General features: G+C 44.1%; 1 protein-coding gene across 1 annotated transcript; it reads right to left on the bottom strand.

Moving 5' to 3' along the window:
* Positions 1-11,477: 11,477 nt before the first annotated feature.
* On the bottom strand, positions 11,478-15,023 carry LOC4343281 (polyprenol reductase 2-like). Its single transcript, NM_001422163.1, has 6 exons — positions 14,796-15,023; positions 13,847-14,193; positions 13,136-13,370; positions 12,605-12,700; positions 11,866-11,937; positions 11,478-11,733 (listed from the first exon to the last, which is right to left on the bottom strand). The coding sequence occupies exons 1-6, from the start codon at positions 15,000-15,002 to the stop codon at positions 11,629-11,631; spliced, it is 1,062 nt and encodes a 353-aa protein (NP_001409092.1). The 5' UTR covers positions 15,003-15,023; the 3' UTR covers positions 11,478-11,628.
* Positions 15,024-15,692: the final 669 nt, after the last annotated feature.

Below are 15,692 nucleotides of genomic sequence, written 5' to 3'. Positions count from 1 at the left end.
CGAGTTGAACCATACCTCGCGACCTCGGAGCGCCTCCACAGCCCGATCCCTCTTCACCTCCAATATAGTCCTCTCAAGTTCGGCGACCTCAAACTTCGTCCTCCAATACTGGATGCGACGGTCGTGATCAGCAAGCACACTCTCGAGGTCTGCTCAACATGCAAACATCTAAGTCAACCCAATCAAGACAGACGAGGTAAAGGAAAGGGAACCGACAAGAGCCAACCTAAAGAAGTCGACACCACGTCCGTCTCCTTGGGCAGATCCTGGTCTATGCCATCCCGCGGCATGTACGGCTCGAGCTCAAGTGTCGAAGCAACCTCAAGCAATTCAGGCTGCCCGCGCTGCTGGACATTCTCGACACCGACATCTCTACAAACAACAGACAAAGTACCTGGAATCAAAATGCCAAAGAAAACTAAGGCAACAATTGCACACACAAAAGCAGTTGGAACCAACGAAAAGTTTTACAAAGCACGATTGGTTAAGGGGTACAAACAAGCGGCGGTCCTACTCTTCAAAAAGGGGGAGGACAGACTCCCCCAGGTCTCTGACTTCCTCCATCACATCCTTGCGCGCGTCGCTAGCCACCCCCTGATCCAGGATCTTCCGAAGATCGAGTTCAGGATGCGCCAGCCTCACACACGCAAGGACATGGCACGCCCCGGTATAAATCCCGTTAGACATCTCCTCTTCGATCCTGGCCGCGTGCTTGGAGGGGATCGCCTCCATCGCCGTCGCCAGTTCCGCAAGCGAAGTCATCAGCGAGAATTCATTGGGATTCGCAGGGATGGTGGTCTTGACACCGCACTCCCCGGCGAGCTGGTGCAGACCAGTGTAGGTGACCCGCAGCGAGCCACAGATTTCCAACAAGTTGTTCTCGAGCTCCGACATACGGTGCTCGAGCCCCTGCCGTTGTCGCTCGTTGCCGGCCACCAATTCCCTCATCTTCTGGAGGTCCTTGCAAACCTCCGCCAAATCATGCGTCAGCCGGTCGGCGCGCTCGTTCGCCGACGACGCCGCCGCCGCCCTCGCCTCTACGATCTCGTGGCTAATGCCGCGAGCACCAGCCTCGAGGAGGCGCCCCATCTTGACCTGGAGCTCCTCCTAGGTGAGGACGACAGCCGGCGGACCCCGACCAGCCGCGAGATCGCTGACTGGGCCGCTGGGCGTCGCCTCGCGGCTCCTGGGCACGACCACGACATCAGTCGAGGACACGGCAGGAGACGCGCTGGAAGTCCCTCCAGATCCGTCTTATGCCGCCTTCGCCCGCGCCGCCCTGTGAAAGGCTGCAATTGAGACAGGCTGCAAGAGCTCAACGAAGCGACAAAACCTCAAGTTCATCCACTTACTTCTCGCCAAGCGTCACAAGCCGCTGCCGTCGCGGAGGCGGGGAGACGCATCCGAGGCCTGGAGTATAACGGGCATGATGTGAGGTGGAAGCTTTCCGACTACGCGATGAACGACCAGGAGAGCTTATCGAGGGGGTGGGCGTTTTCCGACGATTTCCGATCACGGAGGAGAATTTCCTCCCCCTTCTCGGGATGTTGCCGCCACTCGTTGTGGCAGCAGCAGCAGCAACATCAGACACCTCCTTGGCGACGTTCTCCTTCAGCCACGCCGCCGCCTGATGGTCCACGAGTGGCCCGATAATATCAGTCAGAGGGAGAGCATACGCTTCATGAAGTCACAATGCGATCCCGAAAGAAAAATGCAAAAGGGCCGCTGAGTACACTTACATTGATGGTGGCTTCGCGTTCGGCTGCCCCCTTCTCGCAAAGAGCAACAGGGACGTTGCTCGCCGTTGTAGGGCCGCTGATCATCACTTGACCAACGCGGCGCTCTACAGTTTCGCTGTTCAAACCTATAGATCGAGAACCAAAATTGATAAGTCAGGGGGAACATATACTTAAGGAATGGAACCCAGAATACGAGAAAAATACCCTGAGGAGAAACCCGGGTCGCATCCTCCGGCCCTGAGTAGTCAAAGGCTAGATGGGCTCGAGCCTAGAGCGGCTGGATCCGTCTACCGATGAAGTCAGCAGCGACTTCATACCCCGACAACCCTCGCACTCGGAGGTCATCGATGACATCGATGAAAGACTGAAGGGAGGGGGTCAAGGCGGGCTTGGCAGTCCAAGACGAAATATTGTTCGGTTGCTCCTCGGGAACAACCAAGACCGGATCCGAATTTTCTAACCACCTCACCCGCCATTTACTACGAGAAGAGGGGCACTGGAAGGGGATATAGCGCGACTTCAGGCCATCCCTAAGTCGAAAACCAACGCATCCTGACACCCTGTTGGATTCCATCCAACGCAACTCATAGTAGAAGCGAAAGAGGTCAAGAAACGGCTCTACCCCTGTCGGTGATATGGGACCGGGAGTATCATGACCAGAGGCTTGAGGCAGACGCAATCGCCCACGTGGCCTGGCACCTTCGGGGACGTCGGGCCCGAGGGTGAGGTGTCCGCCCTCCTCCTGATTTCCCCCGAGGGGGGGGGGTCGGGTTGCGCTTGCCCCGGCCCCGAGGGCCGAGGCACCCCGACCCCTTTAGGAAGTCTGCGCCACGTATATGGGATAAGTGAGCACAGCTGTGCTCACCTAACAGCATTTATTGCAGTCTGGTCAAGCGTGTCACGCTGCATGCAGTGCAGCACGGCGCGTCCCTTTATCCGGTCTGTGACCAGTCACAGACCGGTCAGATCACGGGTTAGGTGGCGACTGGCGGTCTGACGCACGCCATGCCCCATCCCGTCAAGACGAAAGCCTCTAGTCACTCGTCTCAAGCCGGCGTTAAGCGTGTTATCCCTTAGAGATGACACGTTAGACCCGGTCGATATATGCCAGGCTTCATCTTAACCATTACAGGCAAGATGTTGTGTGAAGAAGGGCAAACATGCACGTTGCCAAGTTTACACGCGGTGGACAAGAATGACCGATTTGTGACCGGTCTGACACTGACCATATCGTCAGCGCACAGCCATGTTCCCACGACGCGCTCACCCCCGGCGGAAGTGGAGGTAGGTGTGGGCTGTCCCATCGGAGCGTCATTCGGACAGCAACCGTGCTGATCTCCGCCCATTCAAGAGAAAAAGAACAGTCCAGTTTGGAAAGAGAAGGGTGCATGTGGTATCCCCTTGAAGTATAAAAGGAGGACCTTGCCCATAGAGAGGGGGTTGGTTGATTCTTTCCCAGATGATGAGCTTAGAACGGGGGAGAAGTCAGCTCACACTTGTAGCTCATTCATACGCAGATCCACCAAAACACAGGAGTAGGGTATTACGCTTCTCAGCGGCCCGAACCTGTATAGATCGTCGGTGTCTCGTGTTTTCTGGCGGGCATACGATATTTCCACATACAGAGAGAGCGAGAGCTTGAGATTTCACCCTAAGCCCCCGGCCGAACTGGCAAAGGGGGGCCTGCGCGGTCTCCCGGTGAGGAGCCACGAGCTCCGTCAACCCCAATATAGGCCTCACAAAGATGAGAAAAGATACTGAGGAAGGCGATAGAGCTGGGGTTCAAATGGAGCAGAGAAAGACCGTAGAAATTCAAGACCAAAAGAAGAAACTCAGAGGGAGGAGGAAGGAAACCACAGAGAATATAGTCCTCAACTGCAACCATGCGGCCCAGGACAGGTTTAGGTTCAATACCTCCTGGTTCCCTCTCCATGGTCCTGCGACCGGGGAGAGCGCCTTCCTCCTGCAACTTCTTCAGCGACGCGCTGGTAGAAGTGGACTTGTCGAGCTCCATCCCCGTCGAAGATCACCGGAGAAGGGGCTGAGAGGAACAAGCTAGGGTTTGTGCAGAAGCGGAGAAGACGAAGAGCTCCTGAAGGCTTGAAAGTTTCTCGCAACAGCCGGACTCCAAAATGGATTCCCAAAACTCCCTTAAATAGGCGCACTACCGACGGTGCGAATTCCAAGGAAAGGAGAGAGATGGCCACCGGAAATTTCTGGGTCCGTTGCGTCAGGCGGTTTCTTGGACTTTAATTTAAATTTACTCATAACCGTTGGACTTCGCATGGTGTTGTCGAACACTCTTTGTCTCTACGGTCCTCACACCGAGATCGACCAGTTGAGAACGACAACAATTCCGACATCAGAAGTCGCGATTGGTTACATGAGTTCATTTAAGTAGAAGTCGGGGGCTATTGTCAGGGTTACGGATAAGGTATACCCTCTACCCTTGGACGTATGCTATACGGCAATACGGTATGTCGGTGCATATACGGACGTCCTCTGAATACGCTAAGGAAGTCCATCACAAAGTCTGTCAATGGAAAGGTTCCTACCCGTATAGGACTGGGTCGTTACTATATTGTGCAGGGTCCGATGCCTCCGAGTCCTACTTGGAGACCGCCTGACCTGCGATATAAAAGGGACCCCCCGCGGGGACCTAAGGGATCGAATCTCATAGGCTACACGACGACCACAGCCTACGAAGCCGAAGACTATAGGAGCCAAGTCGCCGGGTGGTCTAGTCTAATTAACTCGACTACAATCTCGTCGGTACCACCGAGTTCTACTATTCCCTTTGTAATCTGTGGTTATTTCCATATAATCCCATATCAACTAGATTAGGGCTATTACCTACTAAGGGGCCTAAACCATTATAATCTTTCTCTCTTGTTTCCTTGATGTCGTACTACGTAGATCCTCGTACCAGCGTACCCCAATACCCTCTATATCCGGTCTACGGTTACTCACCGTCGACAAGATGATCGGACTCCTAATTATAGCTCATAATTTCGTGGGAAAATATATATATCCAAGCGAATTCTCACAATGAATTTCACCTTAACTAAATCGTATAACAATAATAAAGTTAAAATAACCTTCACCCGTTGCAACGCATGGGCATTTTTTCTATTATAAAAAATATTTGAATTCAAATTCAAATTTGAATTGGGTATATAAACTTTTGAATAATAAACTTTGGGTCTATAAACTTTAGATGTATATAAAATACTATATATAAAAAATATTTGAATTCAAATTCAAATTTGAATCGGATATATAAACTTTGGGTCTCTAAACTTTAGGTGTATAAACTTTAGATGTGTAAATTTGAGGTGTACAAACTTTAGGTGCATAAATTTACTAAAATAGGAAAGTAATGCGGTGCCAAAAAAGGAAAACCACGTGGAGGAGGGGGGTGATCGCTCGGGGCGATCGATCGCCCATTAGACTTTTCGCTCCTCTCCCCCTTCCTCCTCCCCTTCTTCTCTTATTACTACACCATAAATTTAAAAAAATAAAAAACAAAGTTAGAAAAATTTATGTGTAGAAACACTATATATAAAAAATATTTGAATTCAAATTCAAATTTGAATCGGTTATATAAACTTTTGACTTATAAACTTTGGGTCTATAGACTTTAGATGTGTAGAAAATACTATATATAAAAAAATATTTGAATTCAAATTCAACTTTGAATCGGATATATAAACTTTTGACTTATAAACTTTGGGTCTCTAAACTTTAGGTGTATAGAAATACTATATAAAAAAATATTTGAATTCAAATTCAAATTTGAATTGGGTATATAAACTTTTGACTTATAAACTTTGGGTCTATAAACTTTGGATGTATAGAAAATACTATATATAAAAAATATTTGAATTCAAATTTAAATTTGAATCGGATATATAAACTTTTGACTTATAAACTTTGGGTCTCTAAACTTTAGGTGTATAAACTTTAGATATGTAAACTTGAGGTGTACAAACTTTAGGCGCATAAATTTACTAAAATAGGAAAGTAATGCGGTGCCTAAAAAGGAAACCATGTGGAGGAGGGGGGTGATCGTTCGAGGCGATCGATCGCCCATTAGACTTTTCGCTCTACTCCTCCAGATCACGTCGCCACACTTCATTCTCCATCTCTAAGCTGAAAAACCAAGAGATATATGTAGCTCTAGCTTCCCACTTCCATCTCTTCTTCGTTGCCGGCCGTGAAGAAGAAGGAGGCAGCCACCCGTCGTCGAGCCATCTCCATCACCAACTCTTTCCCATTCCATATTCTACCCTTCATGCCGAACAAGTTCCCTTTTGACACCACCTCATTTCATCCACTGCAACGACGGGAACGCCGCCATGCCCACGGGAGCTCCAGTGCATGCACCGAGCGCCGTGGATCTGGACCACGCCAAGATGAGTCGTCGCGCCACCAGCTTCCCCTCGAGGTCCTCTCCAAAATACCTCAAGATTTCCCAATATTCGTCCACCGGAGATGGAGATTGCCTTCGTCTTCTCCAACTCCGGCTAAATGCCGCCGTGGCCGATTCCTTCCTCTCCGGTGAGCATCCTTTTGATTTCTATGATCCTAGAGACATACATGCATGGCAGATAGTTGAAGGAAAACAAGCCATCTCTGTTTGTCTGAGAAGGTGTGTCACCGTTGGGAGGACATTTACCGCAAAGGCCAGTCTGACCGCCATTGTGTGGCCGGTCAGACAGGACAATACACTGCGGTCAGACCATGTGTCTAAGGCTGAATTAGCTATATGGAGGAGAAAGAGCCGAGCCACCCCTCAAATAGGGGTACGTGACGGTGCTAAACTGTCGATCGCGAGCACAGTGAAAAATGCCACGTCTCATTTTAGTGGAACTGTCTTCTCATAACAACGGTGCTAAACTGTCGATCACGCGCACAGTGAAAATTGTCTCATGTAGCATTTTAGTGGAACAACCATCTTCTAATAACAATGTACACTATTCATAATTATATTTTTCTCGCGCTAAGGAAAGCTTGCCCTTCGACGACTGCCCCAGAGGCGACAAGTTCGCCCAGATCACCCTCCTTGACAAACAACTTGCCCAAGAAGCTGGACAAGTCATCCGGCATCGCTCCGAGATCGGGCCCGGTTGTCGCGGCCGAAGCAGTCTTCCTAGGAGCCATTTCGGCTTGAGAAGTGGCGAAGCTACAAAGGTGAAAGGGGAACTGGGTGAATAGCTGTCTTCCTGGAACGCGTGAGCGCAAGAAGCAGGAATTGAGGAGAAAAGTGCTGCGGTAAAAAACTGAGGTAAGCCTCCGGGGGAAAGGGGGAGGTTGGATTTATACTCCTCCGCCCTCGCGACCGTTGAGTGCCAAACCGATGGATGTGCGATGTGTGGCATGCATCCCTTGAACCAACGGCTATCTGCGCGAAGATAGCCCGTGGGCCGCACAATAAAAAGGGGCAAATGACACAGTAAAAGGCCGAATGCGAACCGTTAGCTCCCAAGGCAAAAATGGACCACCAAAGAGCCCATAAATGGAAAGGTGTCAGGGTTATGGATACCACATACCTAATAGTAGTTGACTAAATCTCGGCAGGACTCACCACATACCATATCTTATACGGAAACAACTTTCGGATATAGGAAGAGTTCTGCATAAGGAAGGATGAATAGAGTTCTACATGGAAACGACAAGGACTACTCGGATTGTATCTATATTGGTTTCCCTAGTTCTACTTGGACAAGGGGACACCTATGGGTATAAATATAAGGCTCCCTAGGAGGAGAGGGGACACGGAACAACAGAAGCCACAACATACAAGCCAACATACGCCAAGACAAGACGCCAGATATCGACTTCAGAGATAGGCATAGCTAGTCCCCTACGGTGCCTACGGATACCGTCAGGAGAGATATAGCGTTGTCTCTGATCTCGCCGGATGCGGACTCGAGGAGGAAAGCTACCCTGTTGTCGACTACGAGTCAGACCTTCAGACCGCCATGTCGACAACAGTTAGATAGGCTACCCCAAATATTGTACTGGTGTGATTATGATGAATAAGAGCAACAACCGGCTTCGACCAACAGGATATAGGGTTATTACCTGACAATGCAGGGGCCCGAACCTGTATAAAAATCGCTGTCTCCATCTCTTTTACCCCAGTCTCGTGTATATCCTAGTACCAACGATCCCCATACTATGCAAATACCGGAATCGCGACATCAAACGTCGACAAAAGGAAATAGATTTTTTCACTTATGACTTTTTTTTTCTCAAAAGTAGATAGGTTTCGACGGGAATATTGGCCGAAAGGGGGCGCCTCATGCCATACCCGGGGCTTTACACGGTCTCGACCGAAGCTCACTACTCATCCTTACCCGTGAAGGGCTTGTTGCAGGCATGCCATGAGGACCTTCGACCATGTCACCGAAACGCCATCCACAACCACCAAGGCGTACCACATGCGGTAGAGATCCGAGGATCGCAAAGACAAGGACTTCAGGGTGAAGCGCTAGGCGAAGCCTGAGGCCTTCACCACAGGGCCGAGCCCTTTCGCCCCCGAAGCTGTAGCCTCAATAACCAAGCAGGCCGAATGGCCCTATGAGGCCCATTTAGTGGCCCATATAAGGGCCCAAGGTCATATTGTCTATAATTACCCTCATAAATGTTACTATCATAAGGGTAGCCATATAAATTTCTCTCTACTTAGTAACCCTAGCGTGCAGGGGCATGTACTAAGCCTAAAAATAGGCCCCATAGGGCATGTAATGGGAGGATCCCAACAATTTCAATAAAAATATTAATTTTCTGCTTTATTTCCACCAAGAGCGAACCACGTTCTTCGACGGACACAGTTGTCATTCGACAACATTAATAAATAATTTAAAATAAGTGGTCTAAGTATACAATAGAAGAATGTTTTTTTGTCCCCAAAATGTTATTTTTTCCAACATTGTGCAAATAATCAGGTGAATAATCTGAAAATAATTAAGCATTCCTAGATCCAAGTTTCCACTATTCATCACAAAGCATCAAGGACGCATCTCAAATTCTTAAACAAGAAGCCCAATACACAGAAACTGAATAATGGCGGTGAGGTCATGGACTCATGGTTGGTGAGTTAGTCCATGACCTCACCATGGCAGATTGATTGAATCGTGAAGAAATATGGAGAGCGAAAAAAAACAATAAATGTCAACTTGTGGATGTACAAAGCGTAAGAGAAATCACACCATTGTTGCTCTTGGATGAGTCTCACACTGTCACACACTCCGAGCGGAGACCTCGCGTGTCCTCATGGGTAGAAGAAAACGACTCCAAGTCCCAGCCGAAATGCAGAAAATGAGCGGGAAAACGACGACGAGAGGCAGCTGCCGAAAGAAGGTTTGGGTCGCGTTTTCGCTTATTGTCCGCTGCCCGTGGCAAAGCCGTCCAAAACGGCAGAGGTTGGACTGGCTCTCACATCACACACACATCGTTCTCAACTTCTCATCGTAGGACCATCAAGAAACCATCGAATTGATCGATGCCGAATTTGATCTCTTCTCTCATTAAAAATGAGATGTTTAGGCTATACACACGGTGGCATCCAATTCAGTGACGTTGGAAATCGAAGCTGAAAATTTTGACGAACGAACCTTGAGAAACGTCGGATTCCAATTATGCCTTATGTTCGTCAGTTTTCAGGCGCCTACTCTACTGTATCGGCATTTCACTATCAGTTCTGAGTTTATCTCATTAGTTTCAGTTAACGGATTTCCGGCACCAACTCCTGCAACGTCACCACGCTCCTATAAAGTAAATAGTGCAGCGAGCAAACGAACAAGCACTAGCAACTCGCTGATAAAACAGTGGCAATTGCAAATTTCTTTTTCTGAGTTCCACGGATAGATTCTAATTCCATATCCCAACACCTGAACCAGGGAAAGTTCAGCTCTGATGGTGTCTGTCGTTGAGTAGTCTGAGCTAGTGTTTTAGCCGTGCAAAAGAACAAGGATTATACTAGTAAGAGCTGTAGTAAACAACACTTAAAAGAAGGAAAATGCTTCAATCCGATCGTTCGATCTTGAGAAAAAAATCGGACACCTCTTATTATGATTTTGCCGCATACAGCCTTTGTCAGATCCTCTATCTGTTACATATGCTTCCTTTCTGAGCATTAATATGCATAAAGGAGAGATGACACGAGGTTATTTGCATGTACATAACACCCTTTTAGCAAATTTGAAAACGATTTTTCTTCTAGATTACTCATCCAATCTACAATCCGATTACACCATTGTATTCGTTATAATTAAATCTTTACAACAAGATCTCACATAACTATATTATAATAAAAACACACACATATGTTTCAACCAATTAAACTTAATGTTTCATATGTGAGAATCAGATGTTTCAGCTAAAATTCTATTATGTTGCACATATTTATTATTGTCACAATGTATATATCTTTTCTTTAATGTATCTCATGGTGCTATTTGTATGTTTCAGTAAGTAGTTTATTGTGTTTCACTAGTTTATTTGTAAATGTTGCATATGTATTGGTTAAGTGTTTCAATAAGTATTTACAATGTTCCACTAAAAATGTTTCACCTAGTGTACTTACAATGTTTCACTATGTATAGATCTAATGTTGCAGCGAATTGAAAAATTCTTTTGCAATAAATCAACCACATATTATGGAATCTCTCTATTAAGATAATTCATTTCATTCTTTGTTCCACAAAAAATATTTCACCTAGTGTACTTATAATGTTTTACTTTATATGGATCAAATGTTGTGGTGACTTGAAACATTCTTTCGCTATTTTCTAAAACATTGTTTTCATATAAGGTGAAACAATGCTCGATTTAAACGATTGAAACATTTTCGATCTAACTAGTGAAAAAATTCCAATATACTTGGTGGAATAACATGCAACATTTAAAAAAAAAATCAATAATAAGCTATTTTTTTCATCGGAATATATCCATGTGTGGTCTTATTTTAAAGATTTAATTGCAACGAATTTAATAGTGCAATCGAATCATGATTTGGATAAATATTTTTTAAAATAATAGTTTAAAATAGTTTTGCATGTATGAATGCTTGATGACGTCGGGTGGCTGATAGCGTGTGTGCGGATCAGACGGCTCATGGATGCGTCCGATTTTTCGTCTCACGCCGTATGTCCGACGCGTAGCGCTCTCCCTTCAAAAGAAGATCCGAGTCGGCAATGTGATTGAATACATGTCCACGAGGGAGGATTAGCCGAGAAAAGACAAGGAGCATGTCCCCTCTCGCGGATCAGTGGATGTGCTTTCTAACTAAACGCCTCTCACCCCCATATACCGGCCAGGTGTGAGGGTTGGTGGCTGGCACCTCTTGCTCACTTTCATCAGCTCAGCTTCTTCTTTTAGTAGGCTATCCTTCTGTTAATTTGCTTTGACGGCGTGCTACTTTAGAGGATGATGACCTTGTCACTGTATTAAACTTGTGGTTGGTTGAGAAAATTATAGCAACTCATCTGCCTAAAGCTTAAAGTTCAAATGGTATCGCTCTGATAAATCCAGAAGTCTTCCGTTTTCCAGACCAGATCAGGTATTTGGGTCTCTAAACATGACGGCACTTTTTTCCTTATACAAAGGACGAGCACAACATACCCTAGATCACTTTGAGTTGCAGAACATTTAAGTTTAAAATGCCAAACATGTTTCATCGATGACATAATTGGCATGTAATTTAAATCTGTAGAAGCACAAAGATTACTACTGGCAACGTACATAGGTGCTCTGATATTAAACTTCCAGCCTCTACGGTAGTACGTTGTATGATTGTTATCACATTTACATCAAGCTAAGTTACATGTCGTAATTGTGTGCAAATACATAAGCTTTACATAATGTAGCCATTTCGTAGACACTAGCATACAAATGGAATGATAGCATAGCGAGAGCGAGGATAGTCTTCAAACTTTTGAAGATACCAATTGTAAGTTTCTACTGCTGCAAATGACAGGTTCGTGATCTGCAAAAATGAAAAAAGAAAAAAGATAGTTCAATCTACTGGAACAAAAACAAAAGAAACTAAATGTAGATGATAATTGCACGTTAGTTGGATTCTGAGTATCTTTGTTCAAAAAGTTACTGTACGGCGTACCACAAATATGAACAGGAACCACACTGGAATGTCTTCTGCACCACTAGCAACCAACATGCCAAAATATATTACCTACAAGCCAAAGTAACTGTAAATGTTAATGCCATAATAATTTAAAACCACAGGAGCTCTTTTAGTAGCTCAGTGCCCTACTGCATCAACTGTCAAGTCAAAAAGCACCAATTCTGCTACACGGAAACATATGTGCTGTCATGTTAGAATCATCTAGTTACTTCACACAAGTGAGATAATATGAAAACTCAAAAGATATTATCCAGTTTTATCATCTTTAAGCCATGCAAAGAATGTTCGCATATGTCAGTACGGGTGATACTAAAAGGACATATTCACTCTCAGATGGTACTGCACTCAGAGAACTACGGTGATGAAATGGGTAACAGAACAAATTTGATGAGAAGTCTGCACTGGAATTCAGCTTCCGTGTAAAAACTCTAAATCCCAGCAAAAGCAACATACAAGTTCTCTGCTTCTCCCCCAACCTATTCCAGCCAGGAGTTGAAGCTGGACCAGAAGCTACTCAGACACTCAGTCCAGTGCTTCCACCAATTGGAATCCGTCCAAACTTTCCCAAGATGATTTTTATTGACAAACCCAAGAAAATATTGATAGGCCTAATCTAACTTGACGTTGTTAAATAAGCAGAGTAACAAGACCTGCCATATTTTGCAAAACAGTATATGCCACATACTGAAAATGAGGACATAGGAAAAACACTCACTAGTTCAGCAAGGTAATGAGGACAAGAGACCCGATTAAAGCAGTCACCACAAGGAATTACATATTCATCATAATCTTTGTGTTCACGCAACGATCCCTGTAAAAGCAATAAAAAATAAACCATGAAATTCAAAATATTAACCGCAGCCTAGAAGTTTCCAAGACAACGATGAATAATACCACAGTTTCTGACATACAGAAACAGAAAAACATGCATAACCCATTAAATATGATTGGCATTTCATGGAAGATTCCTGATGTTGATTGACCAAGCAATTTGTGTAAATGGGGTTCCTTAAGCCTGATGGGCTCCACCCTCTCAAAAAATAGAACAGTTCCAGCAAGCCATACCTTCAGCTTTACACTAACAAGTTATGGTTGCAGTTGCAGTTTGACAGTTCCAACTTACAGCATATGGGTGGATTTATTTCATTCTTTTCTTTTTCTTCCTTAGGAAGATTTCTGATGCTGCCGATATATGTAAAAAAAAACTTGCTAGTATATCTAGGGACATTAGAGAGCAGATACTTACAAGAATTGCATGGCAACGGATCTGATGGAGGGAACCCCAAATGAATATAACAGCACCTATCCACTGGGTCCACCCCAACTTTAGAAGAGGCTGTAGTAGAGATGATGAATCAATTACTAGATCTGGCATTCTCGCACGACCCTTTACTACGAACTCAGGTACTTGACCTTGAAAATACTCTGCTGCTTCAGGAATACAAGAGCTAGCGAGAGATAATGGTGCAGCTACATAGTAGCTGGCATGAAGAAAAACCAAACTATAAGTCAATCTGAAAATGTTATACATGAAAACAAAAGTACAACAACAATAATATGAAAAAATTATCATCGGTAGCATGAATGCATATCCTCTTCCTAATATAAGCACTGTGGCAGAAGAAAGCAAATAAAATGTCAAGAATTGAACAGTGTAGTTATCAGCATCACTTGGGCTATTTTCTAACGAAGTGGTATTTCTTTTTATTAGTTCAGGTCAATGAAAAATCATGCAGTAAATTAACTCATTAGACGGGTGTATATTTTGTGGACAACCTACATGTATGAGCTGCAGAAACTGCATACAAGAATTATTTATAAACCTTTAAGCATAATCATGTAACATAACAACAGAATAAAGTAAAGGACATGATAACTACTCAAGTGGGCTATTTTTCACAACAAATGTGCCATGGAGATCTAGAACATAAAAGATATAAAACAAGATGGAGCTTACAATAGACCTGTCAAATATCCTACAATATGCATCCGAGCAGGACTGTAGTGGAACACATGTTCAGTCTCATATAGTCGTCTCAGCACTTGAACTTCCATCAATAGAAGTGCAAATACTGTTCGCCAGACACGATACTTGTGTCCCATGGTGCGCGAGCGAACACGACCAAAAGAGAATGAATTTGAGCCTACAAGATGACTGAAAATTGTGGAATAACTTGATGACTCAAGCAATAATGGTGTCAATTTCATATATGCATAGAACCATATTGCCAGAAGCAAAATTGTTGTCGCCAGCACTCCGACCACATAAAAATGCATGAAGTATTTTTGTGGAACAGTGAACTTCTGCAGATTGGAAAAGATCAATTTGAGATTATCAGAATTATACATAAGTTGAATATGAGATGAACTACAGATTTGGTGAGTGTTCTCATGTGCAATTGATCATCAATTGGATGAACAATTGCTCAAGAAAAACCGATGAGGAATCAATTCGATCCTACTATATAATGTTAGTTTCTACTCACAAAACTGGCTTGGTATGTATTTTTTGTATAGCTAAGTTAGCATAACTGAATGTTCAAGTTGACAGAAAAACTGACTGTATCATGTCGACAAACACCAATTAAAAAATTTGTTTTAAGTCCAGAACTCGGGAGTGGTTCCCCAACGATTAAGAACGAATTTCTTCAAAATGTTATCATCTTCTCAAGATCAATCGATAGTATTTCAGATTTGCATCAACTAAACACTACAAAACAGTAGCTAGCTACTTTGGACTTAAACAACCCAAACTTATATTTGCTTTGAACAAGTTCCGTTTAACTTAAGAAGGTCTAACCAAGTTACGTTTACCAAGGAATCATACGAACTCCATGCGATAGTCCAATGAGAACAGAAAAGGCGAAGCAGCAAATAGGTGTTGCGGCACCTTGAACCGATCTTACCGCCTTAGAAGAGGAGGAACCAGAGGATGAGGCGGGGGAGGGCCTCACGGTCTTGCCGCGGGAGGAGAAGGCCGAGAGCAGCCGGCGAAGGAGGTGACCTCCAACGGCCGTGGGGATTGGCAGCGCAGCGGCAATGATGGGGAGTGTGGCGGCGATCCAGGCGAAGCACAGCAGAGGCTGGAGGGCAGGCCAGCCCTCGCTCTCCATGGAAGGCGACGCCGCAATGGCAACTCCAGGAATTTCTTTTTGGGTGTTCCTACTTCATGTTCAAAAATTTTATAACGAATTTCTTGTTGGGTGTTCCTACTTCATGTTCAAAAATTTTATAACACCGTGAGCCCACAAAATTTGCTCGGATTATGACATAATAAAGCAACTAGCATGGTGGCCCGCGCAGATTGTGCGGCTAACATCATTATATTTTATCTCATATAGTAGCATATATGTTTTCTCATTATATTACTAAAATATATTAAATTGACAACATAACTTTAAATTTCACAATAACATTACAAAACTACCAATACTACCAATGTGTAATATTGATATTGTATTTTATATACGTGTTATTTATTAATTATTTTTAATATCAAATTTTAGTTATTTGTAAATTATATATATTCCTATATGGACTCTAGACTCGTCTTTAATTTTTTTTTAATTTCGAATTTTCTGTAAATTGTATTTCTATATAGACTCTAGGCTCTTTTTCCAATATTATTTATTTTTATTTCTAAATTTTTATTATTTCTAATTATATTTCTATGTGGACTCTAAACTCATCTTTCAATATTCTTTAATTTTTAATTTTGAATTTTAGTTACTTCTAAATTGTATTCCTATATTGACTTTAAACTCTTCTTCCCATGTTTTTCTTAATTTCAAATTTTAGTTATT

This window comes from Oryza sativa, chromosome 7 (assembly GCF_034140825.1).
Source record: "Oryza sativa Japonica Group chromosome 7, ASM3414082v1".
NCBI lineage: Eukaryota > Viridiplantae > Streptophyta > Magnoliopsida > Poales > Poaceae > Oryza > Oryza sativa.
The sequence above is the reverse complement of the archived record's forward strand: the minus strand, read 5'-3'. Positions and strand labels throughout refer to the sequence as shown.

Bases quoted from the DNA above. Each gene is read 5' to 3' on its own strand.
- LOC4343281 (NM_001422163.1), bottom strand. From the start codon at position 15,002: ATGGAGAGCGAGGGCTGGCCTGCCCTCCAGCCTCTGCTGTGCTTCGCC. The intron at 13,371-13,846 runs GTAAGCTCCATC...TCTTCATGCCAG, and splicing joins GGATATTTGACAGGTCTATT to CTACTATGTAGCTGCACCAT. The intron at 11,938-12,604 runs GTGAGTGTTTTT...TTTGGCTTGTAG, and splicing joins CTCATTACCTTGCTGAACTA to GTAATATATTTTGGCATGTT.